The following is a 25403-nucleotide window of genomic DNA, read 5'->3' as shown; positions in this document are numbered from 1 at the left end:
GTTCCAAAAAAGTGCATCAAAGTTTCCAGGTATGTGAATGTTCATTGTAATGAGCAGTGGATTAACAAACATCATAGTTTTTCTGTAGTAACCACACATGAGCATTGATTCAGTGTGGATTTTTAAAGGAGAACATATATGTTGTTATGACAGCAATAGCATTTTTGGTTTTTGAGGTCTGTAGCTCTATAGACTGCAACAAAAATTCTTAATTTAAGAGCTAGCTTGAAATAATGTTGCTTTTAACTTATACTGATGGATTGCAATAATAGTCACTAAGGTTTGCTGAGCACACCTTCGGTTTGTTCCACAGGGTTATTTCTTCACCAGGTCTTAACTGTAATTAGTGCATGTAGCTATTGCTTGTCATGTTAAATGCTACCAGAGGCTTCAAACTGTTCCTCACAGCAGGGATTAAGCAATGCAGGGTGTGTTCCTGAATTGATGTTCCGTGGATACTGTAAGGATTGTGATGGGGGCCGAGATGTCAAGAAGCAAGTATGGTTATTCTGTCAGCACAGGGTGTTGATTTACTGGATACTCTCATTTGCCTGCGGATGACTTTGATGTATATCTCTCATTGCAGGATTGCTTTTGAGGTAATGATTTCTTAATCTTTCTCCTACCCCATAAGTGTGTACCTAAGAAGCTTTAGAAATCTCAGGGTTGTTTTTCCCTTTGGGTTCTTCCCCTGTTGTAGACTCCCCTGGACTGAAGTCTCTATCAGCAAAAAGGCAGATGATTGTTAGTTTTTATGATCTATATCTTTTGACGTTCTAATGGTTCTTCTATGGTTTAATTGAGTTTAGCAAAGCAACCCAGCACCTTACAAAACAGCTGTGCTAAGTGCTTCTGATAATGGGAAACTTTATCCTTCATCTGAGGAAACAAGGAAAGGACTTTCATCAAAATCCAGACCTTTAATCTCTTACATAAATTCTTGTTATTCTTGTGCCTTCTAAATTTAACGGAAAAGATGCTTTTCATTATTTGAAGTGAAAAAGATTGTATCCATCCTGTTCTGTTTTATTCTAGAATGAGGGCCTTTTTTTGTTCTGAAAATGTGGATTGGGTATAATACTTAAAAGGCATTAAGTTATGCTGAGCTCCTGGGAAATCCTCTCCTTATAACAGTACTAAGATGCGGTTGCTGTACTGTGTATTCTGGCAGAATTCTCTTTCATTCCTCTGAGCCTTTGAAGAGGAGATCAGAGGCATTTAGATTTGCAACCTATAGCATGAGATTTGCCTATTAAAAATGTACATCCACCCTCTTTGCTAAATGTTGAGCATGTCTTAGGAACATTCAACTAGAAATGAAGTTTGGGAAAGTTTTAACAACAGCCTGTTCACCACCAGAGCGAAATGAAATGTTTCATCTCTTAGTGGTTTGGTATTAGCGTGTTTTACTTCTGTTCCTTGCTGGATGCATTGGGTGGGGATTGCAGGTTTTGGGAATGCATTCCCCTTACTTGAAAAGGTTGTGTTTGGCTATAAAATCTCCTCTTTTTTTGACACTTTCCCGCTGAAGAAAAGCAGCTTGAGCTCGCTGGAAGAGCTTAATGGTTTCTCCAGAACAGATCACTAGGGGAGCAAGTAAGTTCCAGAGGATAACATGTCTGGATTGTGTGTGAGGGATCTTTTCCTCCTTCTGTCAGTTACTCAAAGTGCAATATTAGGTACATCAGTGGACCTATTTTTATTCCATTTCTTCAGGGTGTTGCATTAGCTCACTGTATAGCATTGGCTGTAAGCATCAAACTACTGCTCTTCTCTAGCTCCTTAAGCTGGTGTCCAACAGTGCATATAAGAATGAGGTTTTGTATTTGATGTTGAGCCAGAAAGGTTTTCTTGTAGAATTGCTGGTCTTTGTGTCCCAGATTTCTCCTTTATGAGAAAATAAAAGCAGTATGGATAGCCTGTCCAGAATTCAAGATGGAAAAGGATCTCTTGACTGATGCACCATCATCCTGCGCTGCTGCAGGCAGGACACACTGGTAAATAAGGACATTTCTCCCTGTCTCCTGTCTGATATTTTCATCTCATCTCCAACAATCCTTTAGAATCCATGGAAAGTGAAATGGTGAAGTCTGAGAGGTTTTAATAAAATCCTTTCCCCCAAAGCTTTGCCTTGATGGCTTTGTTGGCCCTGAAGAGCTGTGTGCTGTAAAGCTTGCGTAATTCTAGGGAGTGCTTTATTACTCACTATCAATGCAAACATTTGTAGAAGTATCGCTATGGCTTTGCTATCTGGTCTCGTAATCTGTGAATTGAAGCCAAGAGAGTGATTGTAAAGCTGAACCAAAATAAAGCTCCTCCCAGCCTCCATGTTGTCAACATACTGGGGACAGTTGGCTGTCTTCCTGCGTTAAGCCAACAGCAGTATATATATTTACATAAGGAGCTATTAAATATGCCATGACAAAATACATAGAAGTTTGTATTTCTTTTGGAAAATGTGAAAGTTGTGTGGAATTGCATGAAATCTGATAGCAGGTTTTATTTCATCTTAAAGGAATGTTCTTGTGTCGTGCTGAAACAAATCTGTTGGGGAGAGGACGGAATATGAGGTCAATATCTGAGATCTTCTGGGGCAGTAGTTAGTTCTCTGTCTTCAATCTGATTTTGTATCTAAATATTGTCTTTATGCTAGTCACCCAGTGTTGGAAACCTCTTGTCATTAGCCTTATTTCATCTACAGCTGACCACTTAAATAGGATTCTGGATTTATGGCGGCATAGGGAAAAGTAGGGTGTTCTTAATATAGACCTCTTGAGTCTCAACAGTGATGCTGTTTCATGCCGGGGAGTGCATTTGGAGTTTACTGGTCTTGATGAAGTCCTTTATCCTGTTGGAATGCTCTGAGTTGTCCCAGTTGGGGTTGCTCAGGAAGCAGCAATGCATTCTGCTGCAGCTCCCCATGGCTGGGTTGTTGCAGGAGTCAGAAAAGTGATGGAAAACATACTCTTCTTCGAGGGAAGTGACTGACAAAGCCAATTCCTTGGCATCCCTGCCCCCAGAGATAGTGTGCTTCAGCTTTAAAGGATCCCTGGGAAATGCTGGTCCTCTCCCTGTACTACTTTCATGTTTTAAAACCAAGTTTACTGAAGCCCTGCTTTTTGGAGAGGTCCAATCCTATTATGCCTAGACCAGGACCTCCTTGTGTTACTTTGGGTTGTACCCATGTCCTTTCCTTTCCTTTGGCCATCTGCTGCCTTGGGTTTGGGCTGCACTTCGAAACGTTGGCAGAGCAAGATGGGGGTGTGTTTTAACTTCCAGATTCCATTTACACAACTGCAGCAGGGTAGGAACAACGTGCACAGTGTGACCTGGTTTGAGAAGAGCACTTTGTCCAGAGGGAGGCTGCTTGGCTGGGAAATCAGATCCATTATACATACAGCCTGGTTGATAAAAGATTAGTGAAAGATGGAGTGAAAAGGACTTTTATGGGTCTTGGGGAATACCAAGTCTGTTCACCTTACCTATGAAGATTTTGGGAGCAGTTTTCTTCAGTAGAAAGAACAGGTTTTAATATTTCCAATGATTATTCCCATTAAGTTGACTCGTTTAAAAACAGCTTTGTGAAACATCAGCAAGTTTGTGTTCAGTCATTTATTTCAGCTTTGTCTCCCTTTTGCTTGGGGTGCAGAATAATGCAGAGGAATGACTTGGGTTTGACACTGTAGGAAATTCAGAATGCTCTTTTTAAAGCTTTGGTTAGGTTTTTTTGTGTTCTGTATCTTTGCAGGTTGGAATGCATCTCAGGTCTCCCATTTCAGTCAGGGAATATATGGTATATCATCCAGCAATGAATCTGGATGTGCTGCGTGGATGATTTCTGTAGTTAGAGGTGTTAAAGGAATGTGGTAGACTTCTGTGTTACCCATCAGACGTCACTTGACAACCTGATTTAATACTCTCCTCACACTTCTGTTTTTCTGGTGCTCTAAGTAAAGGTGGGAGCTGCTATCAGTGTAACCAGGCTTCTGGAGTTGCAGTGAATTATCTGACTATTAAGAAGAGCACAGGGATCACCTGAGAGAAAAAGTGCTCTTCAACCAAAGCTGAAGGATTTGTTCAGCATTAAATGAGTTTCAGAAATGCTCTGCTTCAGTGCAATTAGAAATCATGCAGTGAAGCTGATACGCTCCACCTCGTCACATTAAGGGGTGCTAGTAGTTCTCTTCTTGTGTTTGAAAGGTCTCTGATTCCCAGTGGAAAGGTGCAGTACACAATTCCCTCTAGATGAAGCAGCTTGCAGGTGCCCTTTCATAATCTGGGAGGTTAGATTGGCTTTTTGAAAGTATCCCATCTTTATTTGAATGTTCTTTCAGTTGAAGACAAATAAATGGGTTCTCCACTTGGTTCCCAAGTGAATTGCTGTCAGTTTCTAAGTTCTTCCCTTGATATTACTCTAATTTTTCAAGTCAGCTTTGGTTTTGTCTACCTCTGTAGGCGTACCCATTGAGTGAGGAAGCAGCTTTTCTATGTGAAGAAATGTGACTAAGAACCAACTGCTGTTCCAAAGAAATGCAAATGAGGAAGCTTATTTTGCGTGTCACTCTGTGCCATCACCTGGTCTGGAGTGACACAAAAATCCAGCCACCCCAAAACACCAAATGCACACTTGTGAATGAAAATCATATGTGTCCAGGTTGGATGGGGTTTGGAGCAACCTGCTCTGGTGGAGGTGGCCCTGCCCATGGCAGGAGGTGAAACTGGATGAGCTTTAAGGTCCCTTCCAACCCAAACCATTCCATGATTCTAAACTACCCAGTCTGATTTTTATGCTGGGATTGGTCTTTATCGTTTAAGGCAGGCAACAGCTCTGCTTTGTAGCTGTGAACTGTATATATGCACTTCAAGTCACTAACTTAACCAAACGTATAGACATCTACAGAGGGCTCTTAATATAGCCAAAAATACAGAAAATTACCAGTAGATATGTCTGAAAGACATCATAGCCTGTACTAGAGACAGATGGTGGGGCAGAATCCTGCTTTAGTGATTAACTGAGATTGGAAATCATTTCTTTGCACTGCTGCCAGTGTCTTGAGCAGGCAGCCGGGTGCTGTGGATCCCTGCTCAAGCAGATCCCCACACAGATGCTTCTGAGCAGCCTTGAGGGGACCAGGATCTCCAAATTCTCCGAGCAGCAACAAAGCAGGGCTTAGCAGGTCAGAATTGATCTATTGAGGCCGATCTTACATAAACATCTGAGTTAACTGTCATGTGCTGGGGGATAAGAGATTCTTTGTGCTGCAGCGATACTGTTACTAAGGCAATAACCTTTATGCTAGACCCTTGCAATTAAAACGTTAATGCAGGATGAGGCCAGCATAGAAAGACATTTATAATACTGTAGGAATTCAGGAGGGAAGTTGCTGGATAAACCAGGTTACTCTCAAGAAGAGTGTTTTAAATTTGCCTTAATCCTTTTGCAGAAAATATGCTGTCAGCTATTTAATGTAGATGGTTTTATAACCCCTGCAGAACTTTAGATGTAAACCAGCAACATTTTAATCACAGACTGGTTTGTGTTGGAAGGGACCTTAAAGCTTATCTAATTCCAACCTCCTGCTATGGGCAGGGACACCTTCCACTAGAGCAGCTTGCTCCAAGCCCCTGTGTCCAACCTGGCCTTGAACACTGCCAGGGATGGGGCAGCCACAGCTTCTCTGGGCACCCTGTGCCAGCGCCTCAGCACCCTCACAGGGAAGAGCTTCTGCCTAAGGGCTCATCTCAGTCTCCCCCCTGGCAGGTTAAAGCCATTCCCCTTGGCCTGTCCCTACAGGCCCTTGTCCCAAGCCCCTCTCCAGGTTTCCTGCAGCCCCTTTAGGCACTGGAGCTGCTCTAAGGTCTCCCCTTCAGGAGCCTTCTCTTCTCCAGGCTGACGCAGCCCAGCTCTCTCAGCCTGGCTCCATAGGGGAGGTCCTTCAGCCCTGATTAACCCACATCTGATTAATCTGTCAGTGTTTTTTTTAATGTGAGGCCCAAGGAAGAATTTCAAGTTCTGAAGTGCCTTCTAGAGTTAATAAAGCCAAGGAGAATGAATTGCCGAAAAGCCTAGATGTGAAAAGAAATAAGCTATATCTGTGAGACCCCTTATTATCTGTGTTTAGATCCTGAATGCTGGTCTCTGTTGGGAGCTGTGAGGTAATGTAGCTCTCTGCCAAAGCAAGCCTGCCCTTCCTGTGCACAGTTGGAGGCAAGGACCCACTGTGGGAGGGCAAGTAGAGGCTTGGAGTAGGATGCAGTCCCCTCTTCTCACAGCTTTTTAGAGCAAAAATGCCATGTGCCATTAAAAACTAACACTGGTGAGCACTTTAAGTAGTCCTTTGTGTGGAAATGGGAGGAAAATCATCAAAATTAACCTATTTCACATAATTTTGAAGTCATCAGCTTCTTAGTTGCTGCTGAATGTAGTTATGTCAACAGAGATGGAAGAAGTCTATTCAAAAGGGGCAGGAAATCACATTCTTCCCACAAATGTAGCTGAAGAAAGAGGAAAGCAGAAGGCTCCTGCCTGATCACAGGCCAGTTGCTATCTGTTCTCAGGTGACTGTGGTGGTGTCCCATTTGTATGCTTATCCAGCTTGGGGTTTAAACCAGTTACGACTCTTCTTCTGTAACTCCTGCTGAAAAGCAGCTTGTTTCTATTAGCATCTCCAATTTATTCATGGTCAATTTATACCGTTAAGTTCTTGCCCTCTTATCCTAAATAGCTTTTCTCCCTGCATAGTGTTATTTAGCAGCCTTAAACTGCTCAATCTTCTTTTTGCAAAGATAAACACATAAAATATTTGCTATGCTCAGAAGGGAAGCATTTCCACATCATTTCTGTTTTGAAATCATCTGTCTTGGACTTCATTTCTGGTATGTCAAATGAAATCTGACTAATGCTTTGATGCAGCAGTGCTCATGTTAGTAATAGCTGTATGGGGTGAGTGGCTGAGAGTTATGGTGTTAGTACTAAAGTAAGTTCTCTCCGTCTCTGTCAGTTGCAGTTGATGCCCCCAGTCAGCAGGAGGTGGGCATCAAAGAAATGAGTTTTATTTCTCTCTTAGAGCCTTCTGCATTTCTTTATTAGGTGATCTTTGTGAAGGTTGGTCTTTAAGCCAGTTCTTGAGAAACTGTTAGTAAGCTTCCTTGGTGCTGGGAAGTATGATGAAATCTCCTCTTTAGTTGGTTCTTTACGTGTTTCAGTTCTTACACTACCCTCTGCTTAACAGTAACATCCTATTCAGCATCAGATAATGCTTTGCTGTGCCCATACTTCTCCTTTTGACTGACAAAGGAAAGGAAGGAAATCAGTGTGTCATGTGCTACCTTTTGGTAACCTTGTGTTTTCTTTTTAATTCTCTTTATTCTTGTATTTAAGCATATTCAAGTTTTACAAACATTTGAAGGTTGTGTTTTCCATGCTGTCGAACATCCTGTTATCTGATGCCCTGTTTATTCCTACTTTAAGTCTACAATGGTCCATATAATATATAGGGAGCCTGTCTGTGATCGTTGGAGCAGAAGTACTCATTAAGCAGGCTAAATTTAGATACTTTATGTAAGAAAGTTTGCAAAAGTAATGGAATAGAGGTATGAGTAATGTCTTTAGGTGAAATAAGGAGTTTGCCTGGTTGGAGCTTCCAGGATCACGCTGTGGAAGAATTGTCTTGGATGATAAATGAATTTGTCCCTCTAGAAATGGAGTGGGATGAGATGGCGCATTGAGTGTATGGTGGAAAGGAAAGGTCAGTCCTTGTTTATGGAGAGTCCCCTTCCTTCTGGTCTGCTGGATAAGAGAGAAGGTGGCACTTTTTGTTTGGTAATGTCATTTTGACCTAAAACCTTGGAGGAAGCAAGACTGGAAGTTAAAGTAGCGTCTGAAAAACTGGTTTTGGAAGTTTTTGCATGCTCAATAACTGACCTATTAACAAAGAACTTGATTTCTTTAACTTGACATCCTAGTTTGAATATATGGTTCCTTTTTCTTAAAAGCCAGGATACATTTTGTCAAACTAATGAATTATTCCAACCATTAGATACAAACATGCTGAAGTAAGAGAAGATTTCTGTGTGAGTGATTGGGATGCCAGAGAATTACCTGAGAGTACCAAAAAATGTTCAATGACTGTGTAATGACAAACCTACTAGTTTTGTCCCATTGGGATGGGAATTCCTGCATGCTCCTGTGGTGATAACATCAGAAAGAGATTTGTGTATTGAGAAATGGTGTATTTTAGCTTGACTGTTATTTGAGGAGTGGGGGGGATTACCAGCTCATTCTGAGCTCATAGAGGTCTTCATCCAAAGAAAAAACAACCAAAACCTAAACTACCCCCTAACCTATCCACCAAACTTTCTTTTCTTATCAGAGAATGGTATAGTATTCTTGTGAATTTGGAGGCTGAATAGCGGGCTTGTTTGCCTGGGAGCCTGCTTAGCAGTTAAGAATAGTTCTTTATCTATCCCATTAAGACTGTATTATTATGCAGAAAAGTGGGTGGTATGCAGTTTTACCCTGCTGTTGGCCAACTCCCAGCAAATCCCTACTGATGTTGGAAGATGGAAGAAACACCAACAAATGTTTTCTTGAATGATGAATTCTATAGTTTTTAAGTCAATGTGTCGTCTCTTGAAGCTCTGGTAACGCTGAGACAGGGTATCCAGCATTCGTTGGTGATACTTCTTGATGTTGCAGCCCCACTAACACAAAAAGCCTTTGTTTTCCAGGAACATTGAACCATCTTGGAAAGTTTTCCTTGATTAATTGTTCTGGTTTGTTAATCTCACCCTTGGAGCTTTATCTCTGGTGGTTGAGGGAGCTCATGGTGCTGGGGACCTTCGAGAAGGCTCTGTGGGAATGGGATGCTCTGCTCCAAGAAATAATCCAACCTGTTGTATCTTTGTGGTATCTGGTGTGTTAAATATGCTGGGGTTTGTCTCCCAACAGCTACATCCCCTCGAGTTTCCTCAGAGCTTGAGCAGGCCCGGCCTCAGACAAGTGGAGAAGAGGAGCTCCAACTGCAGCTGGCGCTGGCCATGAGCCGGGAAGTGGCGGAGCAGGTCAGTGCCTGTGTAGGTTTCCAAAGTGTCCGTGCTTTTCTAGTTGAGCTACAGTGCTGTTTTTTTCTCAATGGCAGCTTGGCTTTGCTCCAGGTGGAATAGAGAGAGAGAAAAAAAAGCCATTTTAGAAGATGTTACTCTTTTGTGTTCTTTTGAAATCTCTTTTTAAAGTAACTTCTGCCTCCGAGCTGTTGAGACTAGTGGAAGATGACAGTCACTTTGCAAGAAGACTTTGTGTGGGAGGATGTTAATCATCACATTACCGAAGATGTTTTCAGTTAGGAAGAACTGAAAACATGACTAGTCCTGAAAACCTTCGTTAATGGGGCCAGCATAAGGAACGTCAGTGAATTCTGATTAGAATGAGATTTTGAACAATCTGTTCATTCTCTAAGATTGGAACAGAAAGGTGACAAAAAGTACTAAAGTATATAAAGAACCTGATTTAAAGTAACTTGGCTCCTCATCTACCAGGATATATAGGTATCAGTAACTTAACACAGTAACGTAATCCATATTATTTCTTAGGAGGTTCATTCTGAAGTTTGGAGTAAATGCTGGAATTGTCGATAAAGTTTACTGCATGTTAATACATATAACAAAGTTGTTGAATCTCAGCTATGAGTGAAGATTCAAGCTGGCTATGCTGAGTATCTGTGATATTTTAGTCTTCCTGTGACAACTTTAGCTTGCTGCTGTATGTTAAGCATTAGTACCTCTGTGCTTGGAAACTATCACCCAGTAAACTTTGTCATTATGGAGCAACAAAGAGAATAAAAATCAGAACCTGATCAGTTGAAATAGCATAACGTAATCACAAGGGAAATACCAAGCAGGGAATTAGTCAACTTCTGAAAGCTGTGGTGCAAACCAAGATATTTAAAGTGGTTGAATGTGCCCCAAACATGGTAATTGACAGATGTTTGAAACCTACAAAATAGCTGGTTGAATTCATTTAGTGTTCTTTGTAACTGTTGCTTCAGGTGTGGAGGGAAGCTGACAAAAGCCAGGAAGATTAAATTGTAAATCCCTGTGTCCTTCAGTGATGATTTGAATGCTTAGAAACATCACAGTGGTTTAGAGACGGGATATTTACTCTAAGTTCTGTGGTGTTCCTGGCATTCCAACCCTAACAATTCTGCGATTCTATAATTCTAAGAACATTCAAGTTACAGCTTTTCCATTAGGTATAAAACAATACAAGGGTGAACTTCAGTCAGCCAAGTGATTGTGATCACACTGTTATGCTGGTGTTAACAGGGTCAGCGTGCTCCTGACCTCTGTTTGAGGCAGGAATCACAAATTCCACTCCCCCATTTGTGTTGTGTCCAAGTTAGAGCAAATATTCCCAGTGGTCCCACTGTGCGTGCCTGCGCTCTGAGAGTGGCAGGGAGTACTGCCCAGGCCTTCCCTGGCAGAGTCCTGCCAGGGGGGCCAGGCACTTGGAGGGAGCAAACAGCACAGTCTAGGCTAATGGTCTATATCAACAGTGTTGATTTCCTTTGCAGGAGGAGCGCCTCAGACGCGGAGATGATCTGAGATTACAGATGGCTCTGGAGGAGAGTCGCAGAGACACAATTAAAATTCCCAAAAAGAAGGAGGTAGTGCCTTCGACTAAGAAATTCCCGGTTATGCTGCCAAAAGCTGAAATACAGTAACACAAAAATAGCTTAATACTGAGCTCTTTTATGCTTTTGGGAAATTGCTTTGTTGTATAGCTTAAAGCTTTCTTCCATGTGGGTTAAATTTCAAACTACTAGTCAATGCAGGTGTGTAAAAGGAAAAACTAAAGAATTGCTTCTTCACTCTCATGGGTTTGTACTTGGGGTTGCTAATGCTCTTGATTAAAGCTCAGATTATTCCTGCCCTCAGCATACCACTTTGTTGGACCTAATGGATGCCCTGCCCTCGTCGGCACCGGCCCCACAGAAAACAGAGCCTTGGGGACCTCCTGCTGTTGCAAACCAAACTGATCCCTGGGGAGGATCCACAGTTGCAGCTACTGCCTCTGACCCATGGCAATCATTTGGTAAGGATAAAGTGCTGGAAGGAATGCTTAGTGGAGTTTCTTGCTTTTTAATGTTGAGCTTTTTCAAGTTTCTCAATGTACAGTGTCATGCTTGATAACAACAGTGTGTTAATCCAGTTTGATTGTTTCCCATACTCTGGAACTAATGTTTCCCTAACTCATTTTCAAGCAGAAACAAATGGAAGTTGCGCTCTTTTGAAGCAGCTGGGTTTTGTGTATGCTTAACAAAGAAGAGGACGAGTGAAGCTTCCGTGTTCTTTGTAGAGCAATAACAACTGGAGGGATACTCATGCTTTTCTAGTCGTGTCCAGTGTCATGGGGTTAGGCTCTTGGCAGTGTTTAGTGTAGTACTTAGGCTGGGTGCGGTGGTTGGGAAAACCATAGATCTGCATTACTGTGTCTTTAATTGCTCCTAGTGAAATGTGATGTGTGTATGCCATCAGAACCAAATGGATTAAATTTTTTAAATAGAGATTTTTATACCAAAGAAACAAAAAAAGAGATTACCGCTTGAAATACTCACTGTTTTATAAGCTTTTTGATACTAAGTTCATGGAATCTGTTTCTGAAGTGGAAGATCCAGTGCTTCTCACCTCAAAGAGCCGTTAAGCCCACTATTTTTGTGTGTCTGCTTTTGCGTGCATGTTTTGCTGCCTTTGTAGTGTGCTGGTTTCTGGGTTAGCCAAAGTCTGAGCAAAGAGTTACTCCTTTGCATACATAAGTTGATGGTTCCTCATAGGATGTATTTAACTTACTACATCTGTGGAATTGGATCTATTTTTATGTTGGCTTTGGAAGCTTTTCATGAAGACTAACAGCTTAGTTCTGTCACTTTTGCTTCAGGCTGGTGATTCTACAACCTCTGCTACAAAGTGCTTCAGAGTGCATTAGCATTCAGCACACCACCCTCCAGATTCCTGATGAGAAATTTGAAACTTAATAATAAAATGCATTACTTTTTCTTCCCCTCCTTGTGGTGGCATTAAAGGCACCTACATGGCTGCTGGAACAACTGCACTTCATTGTTTTAAATGTAGCCTGTTTCTATTATGGTGATAAATTGCAAGCATGAAATCAGAGACAGCCCAAGTTTAGGGCCCTGAGGCTGTTCAGTGTGTTTTTCTGTGGTTAAAACCCAAAATCCACCTCCTTCAAATGCTGTGCTCAATCTGTCATCCTCTGACAAGATTTTCCTTCCTGTGGCATTTCCTCTCGGTGGCTCCCAACTTTATTAATGCCATAGAACAAGCCCTTGTTGCAGCTTGCTGGTGTGCTGGCTCCCAAGGAATAGTCTTGAAGGTGTAAGATTTATGGATTTGCTAATAAAAGAGTGACTCATTTAACTGTGTTTCTCAAATCCTGCCTGTGCTTTGGCAGTTCAGTGCTAATGGAAGCTACGGGAAGGTGTCTTCCCAAGTGCCTTAATTCTGTGCACTCTCATTATGAAAGAAAAGACATTCCTGAAAGCTTCCATTTATGCAAAGTGCTGTCATTGGCATTTCTGGTGTGGCGTTGCTCATAACTCAGCACTAAGGGCAGATAAAGGAAGTGTAAGTACAGATGTGGGAATAGTTAGGCTTACTTGGAGAATTGTAGCATTTCCTGATCCAAAGCTGTAGCAAGACAATGCTGCCTGTTGATGAAACAAAGACCAAAGTGGCATATTGATGAAACCATTCCAAAGTGGCAAATTGGAGTTGTGCCACTGTATGTAGCATTGAATTGGTTTTCAAGAATCTTGTGATGCCAAGGGGGTGTTCGTATGTAGTTTTAAAAGATAAACCAATATTCAGTTGGAACTGGAAAACCTCATGGTGGTTAAAGATAATAGCTATGTACTGCAGGGGTAATTCTGGCCTGCTCTTGGGTTGTACAGCTCTCATTTAGTAATTAAACCACGACTGGGAGAGGTTTCACTGGGAAGAGGAAATGTGTTTGCATGTACCATTTGACTTGAAGGGGATTGATCACTGTAGAGTTGTGCATTGTCAGTACTGGCTTCCCACTCCTCCACTCCGATGGCTGAGGAGCTGTGGATGATGTAGGAACAAAGCGAGAATGATACCTTCCAACATAGACCTGGCCCACCTAAAATGTGGTTTGCTTCAGCAGTCCTGGGTTAAGCCAGAATAGTCCTGGATAAGCCAAAATAGTTTCATGTAATGGTAGAAGGAAGAAGAGCTCACCTAAGCTGAAATGTGATAAATTAATAGTGGGAGGAAGAAGATAAAACTGGCAGGAAATTGTGTATAGAGAGACAAGTTTTGTTCTCTTTCCTTCCCCTTTTACTGCTTTAATTTGCCACTTTGCACTAGGAAGCCCTAACCTTTAGCACGACCTGAAGCAGTGTGGTAATGTGAATTTGTAGGAGAGAAGAGTTGTCAGCATCTCACAGTAAAAATGGGAAACCTCAACATGTAGGTTTAAAAGAAACATAGGCAGGGATATCAGTGGCCAGCTTAGATCTGTGGCAGGAAGTGTGCTTACAGAGGGGAACAAAAAAGCACAACTAGTTCAGGGAAGCCTTGTTATATTTTGGGAAATAACAGTGTGGTTAAAAGAGCTTGAAAACCATTCCCTTTGAATCTTACAGATTTCTTTGTCCAAGTCTTATATATTTCATACCTTTTACATACAGGCCTTTTAGAAACCTTCTTTCCCATGAGGTCATAAATATACTCTTTAATTTCCTTCACCTTCAGTCAGATATTTCTATCGTGGTGACAGCGTAACAAAAGCAAGTTTATTTTCTTGTTGGAAGTGCAGATTGTTTATTATGTTTTATTATGTGTTCTGTTTCAAATAGCAGATTTGTTTTATTCATCTGCCTTGCACAGAGATTACTTGTGCTTGTTGTTCAGTATGTGTGACAGATGCTGAGACTTATCAGTATTCCTGATGCTGAACTTACTAATACTAGACACTTATTGATGTCTAGTATTAATTGGCAGGAATGGCTTATAAAAGAGATTAATCTCCAAGGGAAGCTTTCCAAAGTGAAATAGGACTGACTTGTGTTCCTGCTGCTTCTTCTGCAGGTGCCAAACCAGCTGCTTCTGTTGACCCTTGGGCAGCACCAGCGGCATCCACAGCTCAGACTCTGTCCAAAAATGTTGACCCTTGGGCTCCTGCTCAGCCATCTTCTACTGCAGCAAAATCTTCAGTGGATCCTTGGGGACCAGCACCTGCAAACAAACCTCTCTCTACTTCTGGTGAGAAACAATCTCATCCCATATCCATATTTGAGCAATGGAGGTGAAATCCAAGTTATTTTCTTGCATTGGATGGTTAAAAGAAGTGATGTGCCGAACAGTTTGCGGAACTGCTCTTTAAAATAAATGGCGATTGTAATAGCTGGCAGCATAAAGAACTTCAAATGTAATAATTCTGACTTAGAGCTCTGAATTTGTGTTGCTGCTTCGTGCTCTGTCCCTTTTACATTCTTTTCTTGGTATCTGTGGACGCGTGCTGAGCACTTTGCTGCTGCTGTTGGGTTTTGAAATGGATTTTATCTTTAATGAGACAAGGACTTAATTTCTGGAAATGAATGATACTGCAATTTTACCTTTCATTATGATAAATGGCTCTGAGATGGATGGCTCTGCAGATGTAGATTGACAGGTTGAGCATCTCCACGTTCTGGGGAGACTTTTAGAGGTGCAAATGAAGGTTTGTTACTTCAGACTGAGGGTGTGAAAGCTATCCCTGTGCCCTTGTGTAGCAAGATGCAGAAGGTCTGATGTAATTGTCTGCTCATGCTCCGTAACTAATGCAACCTTGATGAGTCCTAATACCTGGTATTTTCATGTTGGCACTGTGGCTAAATACATCCTGAATGCGTTTTCTGCTGGTCATTCATCTCAGTGCATAATAGACAAAAGAAATCTGAGGACTGCAGAAGTTGTCTAATCAGCTTTTCACTGGGCAAAGGGCAATAGCTGGATCAGTATGAGAATGATTCTTTAACTGTGATGGGGCTTTGTTCTTCATAAGAAGTATGGTTATTACAATCTTCACTTGTGCTCTTGGGGTTTTCTCTCTGTGTTCTTTTATGGTGCTAAATTCGTACCTTTGTGTGCTTGAAATGTGTTGAAGGTTAAAAGTAAATCAGAAAAACATTTCTAATAATAATAATTTAAAAGCCAAAGCAAATTGTAAAGCTTTTCAGGAGTGTGAGTGCTGATGATTTAGGTGTGGGTTTTCTCCCTCCATTCTGAGGTAAGGATGTGTCCACATTTGGAAAATGTAATATTTTCACTGGTTGCGAACTATGGGCAAGTTCTGGTGCTTTAGCTAACAGGGCTTTTCCATCTCTACATGGCACAGATAACCTTTGCTATTGCATTCCTCCTCCCTTTAACTTCAGCAGCATATGTCAAATCATCACTTAAGTTGTAGCAATGCTACATTTGTCTTTGGAGCTATATTCAGAAGTGTGTTCTACTTGAGGGCTGATTAACACACTTTATAGTTTAGGCTGTAAATTCATTGCTCTTCTTTTCTGCAGTGATATTTACCTGCCTGTACGTCCTAGTGCAGACACTCAGTAAAACCCCAGCAAGCTGAGTGTGCCTTACATTAAGATTTCAAAGCACACTGCTCTGAATTACTTGGCTAATACTGTAGGAAAGGACAGTGTTCTCACATTATCCTTCTCCCTGGTCCTGAGTAAGAGTAGGAGCATTCCAGCTGATCTGAACTGCTGCCCTGGAACCTGACAGAGTGGCTTCTTGGTACACAAATGGGCTACAAATTGCTTTCAGTAGGATCAGATGTGTGATACAACTGCAGATCTGTTAATGACAGGGCTGTCTTGTTTTGAACAGGAAGTACATCTTTTGACCTCTTCAGTAATTTGAATGGTACAGTTAAAGATGATTTTTCTGAATTTGACACACTTCGAACTTCCAAAAAGCCAGGTATGAATCAAATTCTCAGCATGTGGACAGTTTGGGTCATAATCTCGGCAACAAATGTCTCTACTCTTAAATCTTCAAACAAAATATACTTTCACAGAGAAAAAGATTTAAGCTGGTGATAATGCAGCAGTAAAAGCCTGTTGTTAACATTTTGGCCTGTGCATGAACTTATGGGGAATGGGCCTTTTGCATTGTAAGCCACAGAATTCACTCTGTAACCTTTTGCTGCATTGACCCAGAAACCTGTTGGATGCTGTAAATTCAGAAGTCAGACACGTTTGGAGTATGGCTCAGAGAGTCAAACTGAACAGTGTTGACTGAATTTCTCAAACATGTAAATTCCAGTGCGTAACAGTAGTAGGAAGATGAGAAAATACACTTCTATGAATGCTTTGATTTATTTGTTATTTGCTTATTAGTCACTAAAATAAAAACTGCCAGACCTTAACGTCAAAATGTACTTTCAGGATGGTTCTGCCTGAGAGGATGGTGACTAATTCCAAGCTGGCTAAGCTTTTTTAACACAAGAGACAACCTGGGTGGAATCTAGCTAGGAAGGGTGCAGCAGTGGTGTAGTGCAAGGGCAGAAGCCAAGGCTTTTGAATCTCTTGGAGACTTAGTCCCATCTGTTGCAGCATAGCTGTGAGGATATCCATCAGGGCAAATCAGGTAGCACCTTCAGTAGCACTGCAACTCTAACTGTAGCTTCTTCATACTCTCCTAAAGAACATTACCTGCTTGCATGCTGTAAGGGTGTAACATGTACTGAAACATTTAAATCTGACTAACACAAACATTAGATATTAAAACATTTCTGCTGTGAGACTTCAGGGCTTTTTTTGCTTGACTGTTAATAAGTTTTGCTTTTCTCTTTGTGTTGTTTCAGCTGAATCAGGTTCCACTTTGCCATCTCAGCATAGCGGTACCACAAGTCCTGATCTCTTTGATTCCCAGCACTCGAGCATGACATCAGGCAAGCAAAGTGCAGCTCGGAAAACCCCTGAGTCTTTTTTGGGCCCCAATGCTGCTTTGGTGAACCTGGATTCACTGGTGTCTAAGCCACCACAACCTGTTACTTCACTGAATCCATTCTTGGCACCAGGTTTGTGTCTGCACATTCCTTCAGTTTTATGTTTTAACTTTCCCTTCCTGTAGGAAAACTCTGCATAACTCAGTCCTCTTTGGTTTAATATAGACTATTTTGGGCTTGTTTTTCTTGATGGCTTCAGCCAGCAGATCATGGCTGAGAGCAGGAGGGTGAGGCAGGATGGTTACAAGGTATACTGCTGGACCCTGAAAGCAGTTTCTTCTCTTGCATCTGATCTGCTGACTAAGCTTGGTTCAAACAGTTTCTCTTCCACTTTTGCCTTTGCTCTCTCAAAATGATCTGTGTTAAAAGGTGGCTTTGGGTTATTAAAAATGGCTGAGCTAAAGCTGATTGATTGTCAGAACAGGTAAGATGTGAACATGTGCCAGCAGAGAATCCCTTGGGAAAGTCATAGGTAGTGGGTTCTTGTGGAAGTAGGTAGGAATTGCTCTTTTGTTTGTGCTACAACTGGCACACTTAACATCTCTGACTGCAGCCTGAGGTTCCAGATAGCAAACTCTGGAGTATAATTTAGTGGGTTTCTGGTTCAGCTGTCTTTAAACTAGCATGATAAGCCAGTTGTATCATTGAATGGTTTGGGTTGGAAGGGATCTTAAAGCTCATCCAGTTCCAACCCCCTGCCATGGGCAGGGACACCTTCCACTAGAGAAGGTTGCTCCAAGCCCCATCCAACCTGGCCTTGAGCACTGCCAGGGATGGGGCAACCACAGCTTCTGTGAGCACCCTGTGCCAGCGCCTCAGCACCCTCAAAGCTCTCAAACCTTTGATCAGAACACTTTCTGAAGATAATAGCCTTTGTAGTTCTCCTGTAAGTTGCCCCCTGTTAGAAATGGGGCTATTTCACCTGTAGCAGGTTTAAATAGTGACACTAAACACATGGACGACGTATGTGGTTTTTAAAAGCTATTCACAGGCACTGAGATTTCTGTGTAACACTCGTATGATGAAATACTTTAAAACACTAGTTCAGTATTTATTTTCTTCACTTTTCCAGTGGAAAAACCCAGCAGTTTATTAAACTCCTTGAGTAGGAAACCCCCCCAGTAATTCTGAACAGCCTTGGCAGTGCTCAGCCAGAGGAAGTCTGTGTATCTGCCATTACCGGTTACTACACAAAGTTTATAAGGGGTCACTGGGCCATCCAAATAACGCTACACATGTACGGTAAAAGGAATTTGTAGTGTTGGCAGCAGTCCAGAGAACCTCAAAGGCTGGGAAAGTTACTCTTTGCTTTCTCTAGCACCGCTGTAATTCGGAAACAACTTGTTTACTTTATGAATTCTTGTCAAAACTCAGTGCCAGAAACATGTACAGCTTCAAAATGGAGCTGACTGGATGGGATCGTGAAGCGAATGCACAGATCTGCAGTGGCAGATTGCAGTGATGGAGCACAGAGAGCCTGCAGTTCTCATCTATAAGGCACATTTAATGTCATGGTTAGGCATGTTCCAGGTAACCAGATTTGGAACCTCTCTCTCTCTCCAGTGACTATTGTCAGAGGTGGAAACTGCTGATCAGCAAAGGGGTATTTTGTGCAGTTATAGATTCAAGGAAATGGGCTGTAGTCATGCACCAGTGCATCTCCAGGTTGCTGAATGGCATCCGCTCAGGTTTCTCTGCCTGGAGTTTTGAGGCTGGGAGCATGTGGGGATGTACAGGAGGTGTGTTCTTTACCAGAAAAGCCCATCTCCAAACCTCATGTTCATGGGGGTGTGATCTCTTTCCGTCTTCCTCCTTCTCTCAAAACTAGGCGCTGCTACAGCACCAACTCCAATCAACCCCTTCCAAGTGAATCAGCCTCAGCCACTTACTCTAAATCAGATGAGAGCGAGTCCCGTGATGGGAACCAGCCCTTCTTTCAGTGCTGTGCCACCGATGAGCATGGAGCCAATACCTCTGTCTTCCATGGCCCCAGTGCCTGTGGGAATGGCACCGATACCAGCTATGGGCACTGTGGCATCTCTAACGAGGATGGGCCAGGGGCTGAACGTGAGCATTGCAGGATCAATGACCCAACCTCTTCACAGTACAGGAATCCCACCGTCAGCATCCCAGTCTACAAATACAACTAACCCTTTTCTCCTATAAAGACCCAATTAAAGGAACTTTCTTTTCATAGTGTTTCCAGGCTGAAGTCTTTACAGCGAAATGAACGTGGCCTGTGTGGACTGAACGGTGTGTAAGAGACTTGGAAGTAGATTTGCAGTTTACAGTTATGATCTTTGAAGAGTTGTCTCTACTTACCAGTTAATCTAAATCTAGTCTTTGCTACAGATGGTACCTTACTTTGGCTTGTTGAGCATTATGTGAAATGTTCAGACTTTTCACCAAAGTTAGATTCTGCCCATTTTGTTACTTTGTTAATCATTTCAATACACTTTCTAGGGAGAACCTGCCATTTTAAAACTCCGTTGGCTATTTTGTAGATGTCAGATGATGTGCTGGATCCTGAAATTACTCTTTACCTGCATCTGTCACTTCCTAAGCCCATACGATAGACCTGAGATTCAGAGTGCTAGTGAATGTTTTGCACATAACTACACACAGTTCTAGACTGTTGGTTCACCCATAGTCCTTACTCTTAGAAGAGAACGATTGCGGAGGGCCCAGGTGGCTGGTTTTTATGCATTAAACATTGCGACGCAAAAATGGCACTGCTTTTGTTTCAGAGGCTTGCCTGAGAAACCAAGCTTGGCACAAAAGGAAAACAAAAAACCACAAGTCAAATCCAGACAAAAAACCCCCAAGAACCTTCTCAAGTTGTCGAGTGTAACGTGTGCTGTCGTATGCAGTGTTGAATTTGTACACTACTCTCTAAGGACTCGTGAGGAACTCTCTGTGAGTGGCATGCTGCACTCGTGCTGAGTGAGTGTCCTGCTCTGTGCTTGTCCAGTACCAGCTTCGTTTGGAAGTTTATCATATGTATTTTGTTCTTTATTTGACTTACAATGTGAGTTGAAAGAGGTAAAAAAAACCAACAACCTAAAAGAAATACAGTGGGACAACTTGGAATCCAATTTCACTGGGGCAAGCTTTAAAACTAATTCAGGCTTAACCTTGCTATATGCAGTTACTCTTGTATACTTTTGCACATATTTTGTTTAGTACAGTTTCATATTTTGAGTTTGCAGAGTTACCTAATAGTCCTTTTTTTGCTAATTTTTATAATGTGGTTCTTATTTAACTGTCTGGTTTTGATAGATTTATCAAGTCTGGCGGAAAAATTAAGGTATTGGCAAATGTCATTTTAATGGTTAATGCCCTCTTATTTATGGTTTTAGCTCTTTGTTTCTGTAAAGAGAGTTTAAAAGGGAAGATTAACACTAAAATATTTACTTTAAGTGAAGTATTCATAATGCGAATCGAAGCAAATTCTCGGGACTAATTATTTTTAGATAAATTGAATTTGAGCGTAACATGATTTCCGACTACATTAAAAAGGAAAAAACACTAAAGTCGCCTTTTTCCCTTGATTTGTTCCTGTTTTCCCATCTCCAAACCGGACATTGGGCCTTTATGAAGATCACAAGAGAGAGGCTCTTTTTCTTCTTGTAATACTTCTTGAGATGTTAAAAACTCCTAATGTACAAACACGGCTCCTTAATTTTATTGACTAATATTTCCTCATGGAAGGTGCGCTCCATATTAATAACCGGTTCCATTGACGGCTGTTAATTGTAAAGGCTGAACTATACCTTTTAACTTGCATGTCTGGACTCCTTGGCACTAAACCACACTCAGGTTTCAGCCAGTGTTCCTGGTGGAAACCTGGTGTTCCCAGAGATGGCAACGCTTGAGCTCTGCTGTCAGAGCCGCACCTGTATCCACAGAGCGAGCAGAAAGAGATGTCCTGGTGCTTGCTGCTGCAGTGAGGACATCTCTGTGAATGAACTGATGCATCTTGGTGGCCTTTCCCTAACTAGAAGGAGGGGAACAAGCGAAAAACCCTCCAAAACCAAACAAAGAAGCTGAAAGAAATTGCCAGGGTGGTGTGTTGTGGTGTAATGATGCTGTGTGGGGCTGTGCCAGTCCAGGGTGCGTGTCCAGCGCAGGGAAGAGGCACTGGTCAACATGGAAGGGACGGAGTTAAACCTTTTGGTGGGTAGGGGAGGCTGAAAGACTATCAAATCTAGGGTACAATCACAGATTTTAGCTGTGTAGGTCACTGTAGCTCTGTTAGTGTACGGAATGCTAAATGTGTGGATGTTTCTATGCAGATTGTTCTATCCTCTTGAGTACTTTGGAATTTGCAAGTAGGATTCAGAATATTCATCTGCTCTTGGTTTTACATAGGAGGAAAGAGAATTGCTGTCCACACCCAGTATGTCTTTAAAACAAAAACCCATTCATGTTGCCTTTCAGAATAAGGAAAAATACTTTACTTTTTTGTGGTGGTGAAGTTATTGAGAAGTGTAGACCAGGAAGGGTGTGATTCTGGTGGATGGGAAGGAAAAGCATTTTCCAGTTGATCTGTGACAAGATTTCTCCGTCCTCATTTTCCCAGTTTCATTTCATTGACAGTGGAATTGAGGTCACTTGATGTCACTTAGTCTGTCACCTGAATGCGTTTAGATGGGGCTTTGTCTCTTCAGCCCTAAAGTTCTAACCCCATCCTCTTGTTGAATGCTGGTTTTGGAGGCAGGATGGGGTTGGTAGAAAGTATTTATAGGGATGAAGTCATCTGCAGTTCAGAGTTGTGCTCTAATGTCAGGGATGGATGAAAACATGCTGTTTGTCTGATAGAGCCCTAGCTTAAGGAACTGGGGAATGGCAAAGGGTTGAGTTACAGTAAGAGCTGGATTAGTTTTACATCATATATATATAGATAGATAGACATATACCACACAATAAACCATGACGTGGTGCTCTGAAGATTCATTAGCCTGGCCTGCGGTGCTGTAGAGCTTGAGGTGAAGGCTTGACTGTGGCAAGACACCCAGCCTGGTGTGAGGGTTGAGACAGGAGCTGAGTTGCAGAGGCTTGGTAGATCTGTAGCTGCTTTGGTTCCTGGGCTGGAGCTGTGCCCATGGGCAGCAGTGGGGTGCTGCAGGGGATGTCCTGGCCAGGTGATGCTTCAATTGTGTCCAGAATGGTAAATCTTAACTGCTCTCTGGAAGAATTCTTCCTCCCTCCTCACCCTCCCACTTCTTCTTGCATGGAGGACGTGTGCGTATCCCATCCCATCTGCTCTGGTGTGTTTCTCCAAACGCATTTCCCTTTTTCCCCCCTTCTTTTTCTCACTTGCAAAATATACTAAAAGTGCTTTTGCTTTATCAAATGTTAGTAGCCCAAAATAGCGTTACTGGTCAAATTGACCAAAGAGAGAAGTGGGAAATATTTTATAAAAAAGGAAAGAAAAGAAAAAAAAAAAACCAACCCCTTGGCATAACGTTAACACACACCCCACCCCCCCATAAGCTCAGTTATTTATTCAGTTTTATACCCTAGAGAAACTAAACTCCATGGAGGGGACAGGGAAGGAAAACCATGGCGGTGGGTTGTGGTGTTTACAGTCTTTCTGAAGCCCTGTAGCTAACACAGCTCTTGTTCTCCATCTTCCCTTTTTGCTGTTACAGATTCTAACATGTACTGTATGTATTAATATTGCACAGACTCGTGGAGAAATAGATGGGTTTCTTTTTCACAGCAGAATCTCACAAGACTTCGCTTCCTTTCCCTGTTACAACTGAAATCGTCACCAAAATGGTTTCATAAGCCCGGGAGCCGGCTGCTTTCTATGAATTTGTGCTGACTATTGACATTATTTACTGTATAAATAATTTATCATTTGTACTATTGTATCATAATGTCTGTATCTTTGTGTCATGGTTTGTTTTCTTTCTTCCCCTCCCCCCCCCCCAGCAATGTCACAAATGTAATATTTAATGCCATCAGAACAGTGGAAAGACGAGGGGTTTGTAGGTGACTGGTCAGAATTAAACCTGTATTGCTTCTATTCCAGCTGTGTTGCTTTTTCCAGACTTTGCCTAAGTGTTTTATGATCCCATTGGAGAAACTGTCACTGCCATGCTTGAGTTCTCCAGAAAGCTCATGGATTGCTTGAGGTGATTTAAGGTTTGTGCTAAAAGGCCTGGGGTGCTTGGAGAAACGGAACCGTTGTGGGGAGTGATGCTTCTTGTACATTGTCAATGTGATTTCTTGGATGCGTTCAGCGCTTTCCTGGGGCAGGCCTGCTCTTGCTGTGAGAAAAGAGGGTTTCTTAATAGATCACTTAAATCAGAATCAGTTGAGACCTTACTAACTCAATAAAAATGAAGACTTGTTGTGTTGCAGGTGACTGAATTGCTTCTTTAAACAGCGCTTCCGGAGGGATGATCGAGTATGGGCTCGGTGGAGGCTTCCGTACGTATGTCAAGGCAGGAGGCTGGGGAAGGAGTGGCTTCTAGGGCTCATGGAATAAGGGTTGGGGAGCTGGGACAGAGCTGGCTTTGGGAGTCTTTGCATCCCATTTGCAGCAGTTCAGTCTTGCCCTTCCCATTGATCCAGTGGCCTTGCGGATGGGGTAGCAGGGAGCCTGTCTCCAGGTGGGAAGTGATTCCAGCTTCTCATTGTGGATGGTTTAAACTGGGGGGCACTTCATTAGAAGGCTGCTTCAAGAGCTACCCCTGCAGAGCCCCTCTGGGCTTCCTGTAGTTATGGTTTGCTGCCAATTGGACTGATCACTAGTCAAACCCTTCACTTAGTGCCAAAACCACAGTGGTGGCAGGGACCTGCTGTCGGAAAAGCAGCCACAGAGGGAAACCCCATCCATTTTGGTTTCAATTTGATTCATTTTGCTTCTGCATTTGGGCTGGTAAAGAAAACAGCAAAACTTCCTTTGCAGGGCTGGCAGCCCAGGTACCTGCTGCTTTTTGTACCTCTCCTTTTCCAGAAGGAGGCATCTTCTGTGCATGTGTGTGTATTGCTGCTCTGGGTGATCCTGGCCTCATGTTAAAGTAAAGCTGCTCACTGCATGAAGGATTCAGAGTGGAAGTGATTCTGATTCTTAATACTCCTTTAGAGGAGGTGGCTGCTGCAAGCCAAGGGGTTGCTGGAGGGAGTAGGAGCTGATAAAGCCTGTTGGGAGGTAGATCTGGCTGTGCCTGAGCCTTCCTCTGGCCTTGGGTGAGCTCCTCTCCCCCTGTCCTGGGTTTCCTCTTCCTCTCCCGTGAAGTGAGGTGGGATTTCCCTGCCTTTGCAGGGGAAAAGGGTGCTCAGGATAAAGTGTGATCTAGAGGCTTGTCCTCCCCTGCACTGGTGGTGCCCAAGTGGGTTTGCTGAACACATTCGTTGCTGTTATCTATTGTTTGCGCTGGGCTGAGTGGTGCAGCTCTGCTCCTCTGCTTGTTTGATCTGAGGGACAATGGTTGGGGCCAGCTGCTACTATGGCTTTGGCAGGACTTCTACAACCACCTGCAAGCTACATTGCAGAGAACCAGTGTGATTTATGCAGCCTCGTGTTGAAAGCTTCCACTTTTTCCCATCCACTTCCAGGTAACCTGCCCCCTGTCCTGTGAGCTGGGACAGAGGGATTTGTAAAGACAGAGGTTTGGGAGCTCAGAATCAGGAATAGCAAGGAGCTGGTGGTGTATACAGTGGTAGCAATCCTGTCTCTTCATGCTTTGCTGTCAATCCATCATACCCTGTTATCATTGGAGATTGGAGTATCCGTGAATGGAAGTTCCCTTTGGAACTTCACTCCTGCCCATTACCCATGAGGGTGGTTAATCACCAGCACTCTGATGGGGAACTTAGAACAATGAGGACTGGCATCCTATTGGCATCCAGAGATTGAAGTATTAGGAATGAGGGAGCGTGGGGATACCTTGGTTGGAGATGGAGCACCCTCTGGCTTCGCTGTGGGGAGTGGGAGCTAAACCGAACCTGGCTCAAATCATGGGGCCCTCAGGTGTTAAGTAAAGCACTTTCAAAGCACTTGAGCATGTTTGTGGCCACCTACAGCTGCTGTGAGCAGAGCAGGTTCTGGTGCACATCCATGTGTGCAGGGAGGGGGGCAGCGTGTGCTGCTAGACCTGAATGGAGCCCTTGGGATGGTGGGAGCTGGTACTCCATGGTCATCTGTGGCTGTGACAGAAGCAGCCTGGACACCACTTGATTGTTCTCAGCACTTGTTGAGTATTGAGTTCCCATTCTCAAGTGAAGGGGAATCAGTGACATTTCAAATAGGTGAATGAAATGGTAGTAAAGGTGTTTGTCTTCTCGGCTCCCTATGCTGGAACCTGACATGGAATTGCACCAGGACATCCTTGCTGCCAGTATTGCA

General features: G+C 42.7%; 1 protein-coding gene across 3 annotated transcripts in view; it reads left to right on the top strand.

Annotated features, from left to right (window-relative positions):
* Window positions 1-23412, top strand: part of EPN2 (epsin 2) — a 45711-nt gene extending 22299 nt beyond the window's left edge. The window contains exons 3-10 of one of the 3 annotated variants that reach the window (XR_013957087.1): window positions 8951-9063; window positions 10572-10664; window positions 10936-11092; window positions 14131-14304; window positions 15919-16011; window positions 16898-17113; window positions 18870-19294; window positions 19789-23412. Coding sequence is in view for 2 of the 3 variants with exons in the window: in XM_080619867.1 (XP_080475993.1) it covers window positions 8951-9063; window positions 10572-10664; window positions 10936-11092; window positions 14131-14304; window positions 15919-16011; window positions 16898-17113; window positions 18870-19207 (1184 nt within the window). In the remaining variant the exon portion in view is untranslated. Of the gene's footprint in view, window positions 1-8950; window positions 9064-10571; window positions 10665-10935; window positions 11093-14130; window positions 14305-15918; window positions 16012-16897; window positions 17114-18869 lie in introns of all 3 variants that reach the window. The other 2 variants (XM_080619867.1, XM_080619868.1) reach the window with 2 other exon arrangements.
* The last annotated feature ends 1991 nt before the right edge of the window (window positions 23413-25403 follow it).

The sequence above is a fragment of the Psittacula echo genome (assembly GCF_963264785.1).
Source record: "Psittacula echo genome assembly, chromosome: 5".
Taxonomy (NCBI): domain Eukaryota; kingdom Metazoa; phylum Chordata; class Aves; order Psittaciformes; family Psittacidae; genus Psittacula; species Psittacula echo.
This window is presented reverse-complemented; position numbering and strand designations above follow the sequence as displayed.